The 15,568-nt window shown below is 42.2% G+C and overlaps 1 protein-coding gene across 2 annotated transcripts in view; it reads right to left on the reverse strand.

The window, feature by feature from the left end:
• TRPC7 (transient receptor potential cation channel subfamily C member 7) overlaps positions 1-15,568 on the reverse strand; it is a 127,338-nt gene that overhangs the window by 79,695 nt on the left and 32,075 nt on the right. For both annotated transcript variants that reach the window (XM_033096398.1, XM_033096400.1), the window contains exon 3: positions 3,420-3,602. In XM_033096398.1, the coding sequence (XP_032952289.1) occupies positions 3,420-3,602 (183 nt within the window). The remainder of the gene's footprint in view (positions 1-3,419; positions 3,603-15,568) is intronic.

Here is a 15,568-nt window from a genome sequence, read left to right on the forward strand (position 1 = left end):
ACCATATCCTCACAAGGCCTTTGGTCTTTTCGGGAGGGATTTTGGGCGGTAAGGAGGACAATGTTCCACCGGGGGACATTTCTAGCATTCTCTGGGGAGATCACAAGGGACCAGCTAAGGAACGTCTCAGGATAGAAAGACGTCTCTAACCGAGGAAGGGACATCGCTGATTGACAGCAATGATGCTTCCCTGGGGAGCTGCAGAGAACTTGACAGTTTCTGGAGTGTTTCCTCTCATATCAGTTCATTTGAAAGTTCACAGAGAACTCTGTGAAGCAAAATCTTATATGCCCATTTTGCAGATGGGAAATGAGGCCCAGAGAGCGTCAAAGACTTGCCCAGGACTACATGGCTAGTAAGTGTAAGACTTGCGCTAGAAATCTGGTCTCCTGACACCCACTTCATGATTCTTTCCTCTTTACCTCATGGTCCCCTGTGCCGTGGTGGGGTGATTGTTTCTGTCTCATGGAGGCTGTCGTTATGACTGAGCCAGCCAGGGGACCAGACATTCGGGTGATGGCTGAAGGAGGCAAACGTTCAATTGAATAACAGGATCTAGGGCGCAGGACCAGCCATGGGGCTGCACCTACTTCATAGATACATAGGCTGATTCTGTGTTAGAGTTTCCCAAAGACCGTCACGTGGACAACTCGTTTTACCAGGTGCTCCATGAGAAAGAGAGTTCTGTGGTTAAGTAATAGATATTGTACCCTGCTTTTTAGAATAGCAATGCTCTCTAAAGGCTCTACGGTTTCTTTAAGCAAAGGAATCCATGTGATTTATTTGCACACAAAACCTTTTCTTAAGGTCACACCTATCAGAAGCTCTTGAAACTACCAAGAACAAATAGTTTGCTTTAATCACTGAATTAATGGCTTGATGTGATATCAAATGGGCAGAGCCTTAGGAATTTTTTGTGGTTTTATATTTCAGCTGTAAGACTCGTATCTACCGGGGTAGCCAAAAAAATGTATGCAAATGAACGCTTTGGTCACGTTGCTCAAGCAGTATTTCGCCGTTATCAGAAGTGTCTGGACGCTGATGGTAACCACTTTGAGCACCTCTCGTAATTGCAGAAGTCAAATGTGACTGGTATTCATCTTTTGTTATCAGTATATATTGAGTATTACAAATTTAATACAGTTGTTTCCTTTCTTAAAATGTGTATACATTTTTGTGGCACCCGCTGTGTATCTGTATCAATTGTAAAAGGCAGTATATTTGTTAATAGGCCTTGGTGCTATTCATTTCATAACTCAAAGACCCAGGGTTAGATTGTGCCCAGGCAAGCATACTAAAGTTCATAAATTAAAACTGAAATCTCATTATAATATTAATAAGCCTTTTTAATATTAGGTATTTCCACTGGTAAAGCACGATAGAATAAATCAAGGAAGACTGTGAGTCTGTCTGCTGTCACCTGATACACAGTTTGAGCGAATTTACTCGTTAGAGGTCTTTGCAGTGAGCAAGGCTGACGTTTAATGCAGGTCGTTTATCATCGTCCTACTTAGGGATTGCAGCATATCTGTGACAGTCATGATGGGTATCGCCTGAGACCTTTATGACTCCCCTAATTGGCAAATACCACTGGAGTAAATGGTTTCCCTCATAAAACCTTTTTATTCTGACCCGAACCATCACGTTCATGGAATGTTCCACTTTTTCTTCTTGTTCATCACGGCCATTTTGTACGGAGTAGTTGACAACGAGAGGGAACATGTAGCTATGAGGTGGTGGTGACCAGACTTGTGGACTAGCTGACTGCTCTACCTTCAATGACAGTTTTCCTAAGAAGTTGGGATTTGTGTTTCAGGAAAATGGCAAAGGCCTGCATTTCCTAAGCTGTTGGAATTGCTCCTGAACAGCCCAAACTGTGAATGTAAATCTGCAGATGCTGGAGCATCTCCTGGTCTTTGCTTTGTTACTCTCTTCACTTTTCACTCTCTGCTGGGAGGCAGGCGGATGCTCTGGCTTGGGGAAGGAAGGAAATGCTTACAGTTCTGGAAACTCAAGCTCCTCTTTACCATTGTGTCTCCACAGCAGGGTTTGTTTGAACGTCAAGGTCATGGGTATCTGAGCAGCTTCAGGAAGGGATTGCTGTGCTTTGATGAAAAGCCTCAGTGAGCTCATGGGGTGGGCTGGAAAATGAGTTTCCCTGAGCTAAGAGAAAATAGGATCTTACTTGAAACTGCAGCCCGATTCCTCCCCTGGCATCAGGCTGTGCTTTGGAACCCTGGCATCAGGCTGTGCTAAGGCCACCTTTCCCATGACGGATCGATTTTATCTTTGGGATTCAGTGTCTTTAAAAAAAGCCATTTTTCTTAGAATTTTTGATTATTTAAAGTAAAAGGGCAGACAGATTTTATCAAACTTAGAAGCTCTCTCTAGATGAATGCCACAGATCATATATATATATGTATATATATATATATGTGAATTCCACAGATTATATGTATATATGGTTCACCCCAGACAAATTAAGACAATCAGGCAAGGGGAGAAATGCCCAGAGGCTGTTTGGGAGGCACTGAGAATATCCCCAGTATTGACCCTGTGAAATAGCTGGGAGGAAAACCAAACCCGGAAAGACCGATCAGCCATCTTGCTTATGTGGAAAGCACATTGATATTGAAACACATGGGTCTTTGGAGCTCTACAGTTTTCATCAGGATGAATGACATTGTCTAACATAAGAGCTGATTCTAAGACTCCAGAGTTTATCTAAAGTGGAAACATAATTGAGAGTTGTGCCTTTGGACCTCAGCCTGACCAGCTGCTGTGGATCTGAGGGCTACTGGGTGCTCGTATTCGTTACAGACACCTTGAGGCCAGCTGAGGAGGTGGGGTGAGCTTGCTCTTGTACAAGTCGCCCAAAGCTCCCTGCTACGGACTTTCATGAGCCTTGGGAGTGACATGCCTCTAAGCCTCCCAGAACCATAGATCCCACAAAGCCTCTCCACTAAAACGTTTTCTGCATCACGAGTCCCCAGGCACACAGAAAAACCTCAATACATGCTGTTAAAAACATGCTGTTAAAAACCCTGAGTAATACGTTTCTCATGAAAACTTGGGAATTGGCCTGCTAGCTGATGGGAACACTCACTGTGACCTGTGGCATTGCCCCCCCTGTGGTTTGGAGACTGAATGTCTCCCCTTTGGTTCTTAAGGCTCAAAGCCTGTTCATGGAATAACTGGCATGATCTCTCTCTTTCTCTCCTGGTAGGCTGGGGGTGAAGGGAAGTGGGGGTGAGAGGGGCTCTGAGCAGTCCTGACAGGCTGGCAGTTCCCTGTCGAGAGAGAAATTGGGTAATTGGTGGTGTCACCGTCACCTTGTGGGAACATAACATATGCATGAGCGCACAGCTAGGCCAGCAGCCCTGCAGCAGGAGGAGGCCAAGGGAGGTGGGGAAGCTTACCTTCTTGACTTCGTATTTAATGGCGAGTTTGATCCGGCTCAGACTTGGACGGTGGTGGTCGGACCAGACTTGGAAGTTCACATCACCATTTAAAATCGCTTCCACCTCTTCTGTGTCTCGGCACAGGTCCAGCACGCCCACCACAAAATCCTTGCATTGCATAGATAACTTCCTGTAATCGTTCTAACAGAACAAAGAGAAATCAGGGGTGTGTCACACTGAGCCCCCAGATGGGCTTGCCCAGCACAGCAGTGTCGCTCAGCAACTGTCCACCAAGTGTGACATTACAGAGAGCATTGGAACCAGGGTACGTGTGCATCCAGATGACAGGGTGGTGTCTCTTGGCACGACAACCTAGAGGGTATCTTCTCTGAGCCAGGATTTGTCCACGTGTACTGAAAAGGCCGACTGCACCAGAGGCACCTGGGGTGCCTGCTAAAACTGTAGGTGCTGGGCCCGGGTGCAGACTGACCGAGGCAGAATTCCTGGAGCTCAGGCCCAGAAATCTGTCTTTCAGCCTTGTTCCCTAAGTGGTTCTGATGCCCGCCTAAGCCCGTCCTGGGCTCTTCCAGGGCAGCAGTTCTCCGTGCCCAGTTCTGCGGGGGCAGTAATGAGGAAATGAGCTGAACTTTTAGGGCTGGTGGAAATAGCACTTCACTCATTTACCTCCACTCTGGAATGGTAACCACACAGGACGCTTACTGGAAAGACACAGCCGATACGCTAACACTGGGAAAAATGCACCCAGCTATGCTTTCTTTTTATGTGCTGGCAAATGTGTTAATTTATACCAAATGTAATTTAACCAAATGTAATTTAAATTAACATGATTCTTTCTTACCACAATCCTTTGGTATGGCGAATCGTGGCTCCTTAAATTACTTGCCTGTTGAACAGATATTTTTAGACCGTGACCTTTTTGTTTGTTTGTTTGTCTTTGTTTTTTGTTTCTTTTTAATGAGTTGCCTCTGGAATTCTCTCTTCTCTTCCCTAGGTGTGCCTTTCTGAATTATCTGTGAGAGGATGACTTCCTTTCCTAGCGATATGCCAACGTCTTTCTCCCACAAACAGACTGCTTCAGTTCCAGATAATGATCCAAAATGTGGGACAAAAGAGTGCTTCATGTCACCCTCATACCACTGTCCCCCCAAATATTTTCCCCTAGAGGCTTCCTTGTTGCTTTCTTAGTTGAAACAAGTCTGTTCAGAAAGGACACAAAAGACAAGTGTCACTTTCAGTGCCAATCAGTGTCAGCAGCCCTCAAGCTGGTAAATGGCATTTGGTAAAGAGGAGAGCAGTTTTGCCTTTCCAGAACTTGGATTCCTCAGCAAATAAATGGGAGCCTGGCAAACTGCAAAAGCTCAACCATTCTTCTGAATTAATGATTCTTGTCTCCTTCCAGCACTGCTTCATCAAAATGTCACTGTGCATTAGAGAAAGAGGTAAGTAAATGTTTGTTTGCTAGGAAAAGGATCAAAAAAATGTTTTCAGACAAGAGTGGCTGCCCGTTATATATATATTAGGGAGAAGAAGGGAAATGCTGGTTGGAGAAAAGGACTGCTCAGCTCAGGCGGATTGTCATGGAGAAAAATTCAGGGAAAATACTTGAAGTGTTCTAGGTTTCGACACCTGGTGCAGAGGAGGGTGGTGACATGAAGAGCTGTGTTCTGTGTTCCTGCCTCCCTCCTTCTCTCATTGAGAGCTTACTATGTACTAGGCAATGAAAAATTGGCAATGAACAAGGCAGCTGTGGTCACTGAGTAGTGCGGGGGTAGAGGAGGCTAGGGGTCCACTCTCAGGATTGCACGAGTGGAGCATTAAGTCCACTTGCTCAGAGCTTGTCCCAGCTAAAATATTATGAGAGCCCTGATGAGCCAGAGGTGGGAGGCTCAAGGGACACTGGGCCCAGTGGAATGGACAAGAAGGGTCGCCTTATCACATGGACCCATTCAACTCTGGCAGTCCTGCTGCTGCAGCTCAGCTCCCTTGAGTCTGGCCCCTACTCCATCAAGTTTGTCTCTTTTTCTAGAACAAGGACTCTGAATATTATTGCCCGTTCCTGGTAAAACATGAACTTCCCTAGTAGCTACATAAGACCTCAGCTCTTGGTGGAAACTCCTGCCTAGAGCTGAGTGCATGGATGGATGTGGTAAAGAAGTGGAAAGGGGTTAACCCAGCCCTTGGCCCAAGCCCCACATGCTGGGAGCAAGTCAGACTGAACTGCCTCAGAGCCTCTGCACATTTCTGGGTTCAGCAAGTTAGGATACAAGGTACCATTTCCTGGAGATTTTCACTTCCCTTGGCTCCTAGCTAGCCTGGCCGTAAGAAGGGGAGACACACCAGAGCAAGCACTTAGGTGTTGCCTTGTACATCAGACACTCAGGCTGGAAGGCAACAAGCCTGGTGCCTGCAGGTGGCTGGAAGGGACAGAGGACCCTCCATGTCTGTCAGGAACACGGAGGAATGTAGCATTATTAAGTGACGCTGTAGATAGGAGCGTCATGGCGCGGCCCCGGCTTCCCAGAGAGCCTTAGGTGACCATCTCGGGGGAATTATGATGATGATTTCCTGGCTCAGCTTGAGCTCAGTGAGCCTTCCAAGCCGCACTCCTCAACTTCAGTTGAGACACACGCAAGACTTCACAGGTGCCCTTTTAAAAATAATATTCCTGCACACTAAAGTCTGCCAGTCCCAACGGGTGACAGATGTTTTATCTGCTCATCTCACTCAATCTTGTGAAAACCTCATGATGGAAGGACTACTAGCATTTCCAACTTACAAGTGGGGAAGCTGAACTCAGAGAGACAAGCTAATAGAATGAACCTACTTCTCCTTGTACAGTAGCCCCCTTATCTGCAGGGGCTACGTCCCAACACACACCCACTGGATGCTTGAAACTGGATAGTGCTGAACCCTATATATACTGTTCTTTCTATACATATATACCTTTGCTAAGGTTTAATTTATAAATTAGGCACAGTACGAGATTAACAACAACAAAAATAGAACAATTATACTGTAGTGACAATTATGTGAATGTGGCATTATTAAGTAAAGTAGGGGTCTTTCACACAAGGGCTGTGACGCCACGATAATTGATTTGGTAACTGAGATGGTACTAAGTGACTGACAGGTGCGTTGCTGTACAGCGTGGATGCTTTGGACAATGGGATGATTCATGTGCGGGATGGGCTGGAGCAGGATGGCACGAGAGTTCGACACACTACTCAGAACAGTGTGCAATTTAAAACTTATGAATTGTTTATTTCTGGAATTTTCCATTTAAGATTTTGGACTGTGGTTGACTGCATGTAACTACGGAGAGTGAAACTGTGGATAAGGGGGACCACTGTATCAGTAACTTATGCATCTCGGGGTCACTCTCTCACCTTCCCTGAAGAGTTTAGCCCCTGTTTCACCAGCACTCTCCCAATATTACTGCTGTTACTATTTTTGGTGGTTTAAGTATCTAGGAAGATGACCCTCCTGTTAGCCGGCTTTGTCATTTCCCTGATAGCATCTTTTCCAGTGACCTTACTGGGAACTCTAACTCGACCACTCATTCTCTTAATTATTCCCAATATATCCCTGATCCTAACTTTAAGTCTCCCTCTCTGCTCACCACCTCCTACGTGTCCAGTTCACTCCCTCTGGGACCCTAACTCCAGCCATCCTTTGATTCCCCCAGACTTACAAACCATTGACCATACCACCTTTGCACTGGTTTTCATCCCTCTTAGGTTCCTCCTCGCAGACCTTACAGTTCACGGGCAATCATTATAATCATCCCTGCACATATGATCAGTTGTCTTGCCCTCCTCTTATCTCGTCCTCCTCACTGGATAAAAGCCTGACCGCGCTTGAGTCTAATTCCCCGCTGCTCTGCTGCTGCCTCTGCAAAGCAAGTATGTCTGGAGAGCGCTCGGCTGCACCGAAGAGGCCGTGAACTCACAGCCTCCTACCTCAAGGAGGCCTCAGTGCCTCGGGCAGTTCCCCACCCCCCAAACCAGTGTTTCGTACCTTTCCCTCTCCTCAGTCTTCTGACACCCCCTCCCCTCCTAACTCCCAGGTAAGGACCTTGGAAAATAGAAGTCATCCGAGGAGCATGTGTCCTCCCTTCATGCATCTGTGCTCATGGACTGTTTTCCCTTTCCTTCCAGTGGGTGAACTGCCCAGCTCCTGTCTGAGGCAGCTCCTCCACTGTGTGCTGAATCTCAGGCCTTGGGCCTACACGCAGACACGGCTCCTGAGACCTCTGTGTCTGTCTCCTGCCTGGTCAGCTGCTCCCCTTCCCTGCTGACTCAGTGTACAAACGTGCTGCTGTTCTTTGATCTTCAAGTGGGATCTCTCGTGACCCCACGTCCCTCTCCAACCACAACTCCTGAATGCGCGCTCTACACTCAGCGTTTCCAGTTGCCCTCCTTGTGATCTTTTCCATCCCGTCTAATAAGGCGTCCACACCTACACCACTACCTCCACGGAGACATACTTGGCAAAGTCACAAGTGACTTCCACGTTGCTGAATGGACTGGTTGGGTCCCCGTCCTCAGCTTACGTGACCGGGCATGTGCTTTGACATAGCCGATCACGTCCTGCTTCTCCGTACAAATTCTTCAGTTGGCTTCCAGCATAACACATGCTTCTATGATTTTTCTTCCAGAACGACTGCTGTTTGCATTTGTTATTGATTCATTCTTATATCCCTGATGTGTTAATTTTGGAATGCCCCAAAGATGTGCCCATTCCTTTGAATTCTTCTTTTGTCTATTTACACTCACTGCCTTGGTGATGAGCTTATCTAAAGTCATTAGATACCATCCATATGCTGATGACTCCAAAATTTATATCTTTAGCCCAGTGTTTTCTCCCGAACTTGACTCATGTATATCTAATTGCCAACTTGATATTTCCACTTGGATGCTAAATAGGCATTTCAAACTTAACAAAACTAACTCTGGATCTAGTCTTCTCCTCCTTACGTGGTCAAACCCACCCTTTCAATTGTTCAGGATGAAAAATATTGGATTTATCCTTGATTCTTCTCTTCCTCTCACACCTGACATATAATTCAATAGCATATCCTGCCAGCTGTACCTTCCAAATATGTGTGTATATGTATATGTATGTGTAAATCTATATATTTGTATATAAAATCTGATCTCTTTTCACCAATTCTGCTATTTCTACCTTGGTCCAAACCATCGTCATCTCTTGCTTGGACTAATCCGAGAGACTGCTAACTGGTCTCCCTGGTCCTCTATACTGATCCTCCTCCACACGTCAGCTGGAGGGATCCCTAGAAAAAGAAAAGGATCCCGGCACTGATCTGCTTAAACCCTCCAGGACTCCCTATCCACTCAAAGTAGAGTTACTATTCTGTCCCCTAGGGACATATATTATTTAGCCTCTCCATTCTCTCCCTGATTTTATTTCTTACGGTTCTCTCCCTCTTTCAGTCTATCCAGCCACTCTGACCATCCCCTTGCTATTCTTCAAACACATTGGCATGGACCAGATCTTTGTACTTGTTATTCTCTTTGCTTGGAAAGCTCTTGTCCCAGGTATCTGCATGAACAACCTTCTCAGTTCCTTCAAGTCTTTGCTCAAATGTCACTTTCTCAGAAGGCTTCCTTGACTATCTTTAAAAAACTTGTAACCTTTCTCCATTTGTCATCACCCCTTCCTGCCTTTTTCTTTTTTTTTGGATTTTTTCGTAGTACTTATGACCATACAGCATATGTTTTACTTTTTTATTTATTGCCCTTGTCCTCCACTAAAATGGAAGCTTGAGGGCAGTAATCTTTCCTGTTTTGTTCACAAATATCTCATTGAAGCCCAGAACATTTCCTGGAACAAGCAAATACTCGTTGAATCAATTGGAGCAGTGTACTTGTCTAAGATGACCTAGCACTAAGTGGTAGAGCCCAGATTTAAAACAGGTTGGTTGGTCTGACTTCCCCCACCCTCTCTTCCCTCTCGCCGTGTTGCCTCTTGCTGAGAAGCGTGCTCCTTTCCACTTAGCACACTGTAAAAACTAGAGGCTTAATTGGGGCCGACTCTTAACCTAACTTGGGGAAATAAAGGGTGGGCAGCGGTACGCATAGTTGATCCCCAACAGACTCTCTAGTATAATGGGTGAGCGCACAGGTTTTAAAGTCAGAAAGACCTGGCGTTTGAACTCCTATTTTGCTACTTGTCAGTTGTGGGAAACAGTCAGTTTTTATTCTGTAATGCTACACACATCACACAGTCATGGAGAGAATCAGTACTGCAACCGTGTAAAATGCTTAGGTAGTCAACAATAAAGAACAGAAATAACAAAATAAATGAAAACCGAAGTAAATGAACATTGATAATAAAAATAAAGCCTATAAATGGTACTTTTTATTAATTGTTATTACCTCATTTTGTCCATTGATTTCAAACTCTTGACCTCTTGCTTTTTGTGTTTTTCGATTACTGGAGTGGGAGCAAGACTGGCGTGTGAGGAGGAGGATGCAGAATACTGGAGAACCTACAAAACTGTACGCTGAATCATTCACTTCTCCTCATCTCTGGTGACTACACCAATCCTCCCCAGGGTAGCACCTCCGGTCACCAGGCACAGGTTACCAGTGTTGAACTTGGTTTAATCTGTGATCTTGCCAGTCCCCAGATCAGTCTGAATGTTGTTCACCTTGATGAGATCAAGGTGATGGATAGTGTCAGCACTACGGCTCACCAGATGAGGGATTTCTTTTGTGCCCGTAAAGATCTTTCTCATTTTGCACAACTTTCATTTGGCTTCTTTAGGAGTCATACAAGGAATAGCAAAGAACCCTTGGTGTCGTAATCAAACAGACGTTCTCTCTAGTCCTGTCAATGCTGATGACCTTTGTGAAACCAGCAGTGTAGGTTGTATTAGTGTGGACTTTGCCATCCATCTCAGTGAACTGCTATACTCGTATGTAGCTCTTAATCTCCTATTAGGGCCTACTCAAGTCAGTTCTTAAAGAAAGTGACAAGGGGAGCCATTCTTAGCTTCTGTGTACTGGGGAATGGGAGAGTGAGCACACCAGTCGGTTTGTCCAGATTCAGTGCTTTGAAGCTGCTCCACGCTACACTGTTTCTTGGGACCATGAGCCGGGGCTGTGCTGGGCATGGAACCAACACACCCTAGAGTTTTGCCTTTTCCAAAATGTCATACTAATGAACTTATATAGTATAGAACCTTTTGAGACTTGCTTCTTGCACTCAGTATATTTCCTTTGAGATTCATCCATGTCGTTGCATGTAGCAGTTAATTTCTTTTTATTTCACATCTGATGCATGCATGTATCAGTTTGTTAATACATTCACTCATTGAAGGACGTTTGGTTCCCAGTTTTTAGCAATTGAGTAAAGCTTCTATAAACTTTTATGTGCACGTTCTTTAGGGTAAATATCTAGGAGTGGGATTGCTGAGTATATGGTAAATGTATGTTTAACTTTATGAGAGACTGCCAATCTGTTTCTGGAATGGTTGTACCATTTTGCATTACTACCAACAAATTATGAGAGTTCTGGCTGCTCCATATTTTTGCTGGTACTTGGCATGGTCAGTTTATTTTCGGTGTGGTGGTATCTCCTTCTGGTTTTAATTTGCATTCCCTAATGCTTAATGATGTTGAGCATCTTTCTGTGTTTTTTTTTTTTTTTGCCATCTTTGTATCTTTAACGAAGTGTCTCTGTTCAAGTCCTTTGTCCATTTTTTAAAAATTTGAGTTTATTTTCTTATTGAGTTTTGAAAGTTCTTATATATATTCTGGATATAATTTCTCTTAAGAGAGAGGGTTTGTACAAGTGTTGACGAGGATGTAGAGAAAAGGGTACCCTGTACCCTTTTGTGTTGATGGGATTGTACATTGGAAAGGCACTATGGAAAACAGTGTGGAGGTTCCTCAAAAAATTAAAAATAGAACTATCATATGACCCAGTGATCCCACTTTAGGCTATTTATTCAAAGAAATCCAAAATGCTAATTTGAAAAGGCATATGCACCCCTCTCTTCAGGGCAGTACCATTTACAATAGCTGAAATGTGGAAGCAACCTAAGTGTCCGTTAATAGACAAATGGATAAAGAAGAGGTGGTACATATATACAATGGAACATTAGTCAGTCAGAAAAAGAATGAAATCTTGCCATTTGCAGCAACATAGATGGACGTAGAGGGTATTATGCTGAGTGAAATAAGTCAGACAGAGAAAGACAAATACCATATGATTTCACTTATATGTGGAATCTAAAAAACAAAATAAATGAACAAACAAAACAAACAAACTCATAGATACACATAAACATTTTGATGGTTGCCAGATGGGAGGGGGCTTGAGGGATAGGTGAAAAAGGGGGAGGGATTAAGAAGTACAAATTGCTAGTTATAAAAGTAGTCATAGGGATGTAAAGTACAGCACAGGGAATATAGTCAATAATATTGTAATAACTATGTATGGTGTCAGATGGTTACTAGACTTATCAGGGTGATTTATTTTGTAAGTTATATAAATGTCTAATCACTATGTTGTACACCTGAAACTAATATAATATTGTATATCAACTGTAATTGAAAAATTTTAAAAAGATAGGATTTGTAAGTATTTTCTCTCAGTATGACTTATTTTCATTCTCTTAACAGTATCTTTCCAATAATAGAAATTTTAAATTTTGGTGACGTCAGTTTATCATTTTTTTTTTCTTTTACAATTGTTTTTGGTGTCACAGGTAAGAAATCTTTTCTTAACACAAGGTCACAAATATTTTTTTCTCCTAAGTTCTCTAGAAGTTTTATAGTTTAGGTTTTACATTTAGGTCTATGAACATTTTTGTTAACTTTTATACAAGGTATGAAGTATAGGTCAAAGTTCCTCTTATTGCATGTGGATGTTCATATGTTTTGGCCTCATTTGTTGAAATATTCTTTTCCATTGAGTTGCTTTTGTACAACTGTAAAAAATTTTTGACATATTTGTATAGGTTTGTTTCTGTGCTATTCTGTTTCCTTGATCTAGATATCTATTATTTCACTAGTACCCACTATCTTTATTTTTGTAGCTTGAATATTAAGTCTTAAAGTGAGGTACTTTGAGTCCTCCAACTTTGCCATTCCCGTCAAATTATTTTGGCTTTTCTCATTTCTTCCTCTCTCTCTCTCTCTCTCTCTCTCTCTATACACACACACACACATACACATACACATATACATATACATATGCTTGTTCATATCTACAAGAAATTCTGCTGGTATTTTTATTGCAATTGTTTGCGGAGAACACACATCTTGACACTGTTGAGTCCTCCAAACCATGAACATGGTATATCTCTCCATTATTTTGGTCTTGTTTGATTTCCTTCATTAGTGTTTTATAACTTTCAACTTACAGATTCTACATATGTTTTATAAGACTTACATCTAAGTATTTAATTTTTTACTTGTTGGAAATACTTTTTTAAATGTTTGGTTTCGAATTTTCTTACTGTATGTAGAAATATGATTGATTTTTGTATGTTGACCTTATATCCTATGACCTGGCTAAAGTCACTTACTGGTGCTTTGTAGATTCCTTGGTGATTTCTATATAGACAAGCATGTCTGCAAATATGAGTTTACTCTTGAATGTACAGTTAGCTTAGATACATTTTTTAATATGACTAAAAAAGTGGTCAGCAACATGCTTTTGTATTGGTTTGAAAATTTACAAAGCATTATTTTTAGGAACAATATTTCAACAAATTTTTGATGGCTTTCAACCCAAACTTATTGGCTCAGAGCTTTTTATTTGGTCAATGTATTGAACAGTTTTTGAATATTCATCCACCATTTATTTCTTATGCGCTACTCAACACAGATGTTGACAGAAAGTCTGGTTTTCAATTGGTCCAGAATTTCTTCCCTTTCTTTTTGGTCCATAAATTTCACAAACTCAGTTATTATTGAGATGAATCTCTGGCTACAACACAGAGCACAAACCAAAACCATTTAACATGTTATGTTGATACTTTGAATTTTTGGTGCTGATGCTATTGCTTTGACAACACTAATTTTAGGAAATTATTAGTTTGCTTGACTTTGGTTAAAATCCCTGACTCTCAAGTATTTTCAAAGCTACTGACAAACTTAATTAAAAAAAGAGAGAGAAGCTTATTACTCTCATTGGTCAAAAGTTAAATTAATTTTTCAGATTGATGCTGTGGAGACACCCACACAATACAGGATAATTAACCCTCATTACTCAATGGAGACCTTAGCAAGTAGATTCAAAAAGAGTGTGGGCTTCAAATCCACTCCCCTATTTCCTCCCTCCGAGACCCAGTTATAGAGAAGGAATGTTTATTGAAACCTCCAACTGAAATACAAATGGAGATAAATTAAGTGTGCATACTGTAAAGCTGTTTTCTGCTTTTGACATTTAGGCTGCATTTGTTTAAAAAATGATTACAGTAACAGTTCACAATGAAAGTGTTGTAAGCATTTTAGTATTTCATTAAATGGTCACAGTTACCCTATAAATCTGATAGTATATTATTCCCAAATACTAGGACTGAGAATTGACCATTGGATTTAGCAGCTTGGAGGTAATTGGTCACCTTGATGGGAGCACTTTTGGGAGAGTAGAGGGCATGACTGGTGAGGATTAAAGAATGAGAAGAAGAGAGAAGCACTGGAGCCAGCTATATGAACAGCTCTTCTGAGGCATGTTATTGCAGAGGAGGGTAGAGAAATGGTTAAGTAGCTGATTAGAGAAGTACGATTAAGAGAAGCTTTCTTTTTCTCTTTCTCTTGCCCCTCCCTCCCCCCTCCTGTATGTTGGTGGGGGTTTTTCAGTAGATCAATATCATCCACTGAGATCATATACAATGACCAACATTGTATATGATCTCAGTGGATGATATTAATTCAGTAGTTCAATAACATAGTGTTATTTCAGATGATTGGATGTATATGTGGAGAAACGAATTTAGCTAGAATCACGTATGGTTATCATAGTAGGAGGAAGGTCGAGTAGGAGGGTGAGGACGCTAGTGGGGGATGCATTGGTGGTGAGAATCTGTAGACAATTTTTTTCTGTTGTTTCAGGTTTTTTTCCATTGAAATAGGAAGAAAAATTATCAGCTGAGAGTAAAATTGGGAAGGATGTGATAGAAGATTGAGGAGAGGAGGTTTGAGATAGTTTTTTAGGAGAATTTAAGAGAATGGATTAGGAAGACAGGATATGATTGCTGGAGAACCATAAGAGCCCATTTGAAGTTCATGGTCAGAAATTTAAAATGAGAATAGCTAATGTAGTTGATGTTTTCAAAGTACATTCACCTCCCTGGATGCTAGCATGGCGTAGGTAGAGATTTAGATTTTACCAGAATTGTGTTTTTGCCAAAGAATACAACAAATCATGAGAGGGGCAGGGGAGTTGAGGGGTATGTGATGGAGAGTATAATGATAGTCCATGGAATTCAGGCTGCTATGGAGGGAGACTGGACTTCCAGGGGACAAGGGAAGTGGGAAAGATGCTTAGAAAAACAAGGCCCCACTCTATGTTGTCTACAAGAAACCTACAGTCAATATGAAGTTGCAGTTTCTTACAAAACTAAATACACTCTTACTATACGTTCCAGCAACTGTGCTCCTTGGTATTTACCCAAAGGAGTCAAACACTGTGTCCACACAAAAACCTGTACATGTATGTTTATAGCAGCTTTATTCATAATTGCCGAAACTTGGAAGCAACCAAGAGGTCCTTCAGTAGGTGATGGATAAATAAACTGGTCCATCCAGACAGTGGAATATTATTCAGCACTAACAAGAAATGAGCTATCAAGACATGAAAATACATGGAGGAACCTTAAATGCATATTATTAAATGAAAGAAGCCAATCTGAAAAGGCTACATACTGTATGATTTCAACTGTATGATATTCTGGAAAAGATAAAACTATGGAGATAGTAAGAAGATCAGAGGTTTCCAGGAGTTAGTGGGGAGGGAGGGATGAAGAGGTGGAGCACGGGATTTTTAGGGCAGTGAAACTATGATACTGTAATGATGGATACAGGTCATTATGCCTTTGTTCAGACCCATGTACAACACCAAGAATGAGCCCTAATATAAACTGTGAACTCCGGATGATTGTGTCAGTG

This window comes from Rhinolophus ferrumequinum, chromosome 24 (genome assembly GCF_004115265.2).
Source record: "Rhinolophus ferrumequinum isolate MPI-CBG mRhiFer1 chromosome 24, mRhiFer1_v1.p, whole genome shotgun sequence".
NCBI classification, from domain to species: Eukaryota; Metazoa; Chordata; class Mammalia; order Chiroptera; family Rhinolophidae; genus Rhinolophus; species Rhinolophus ferrumequinum.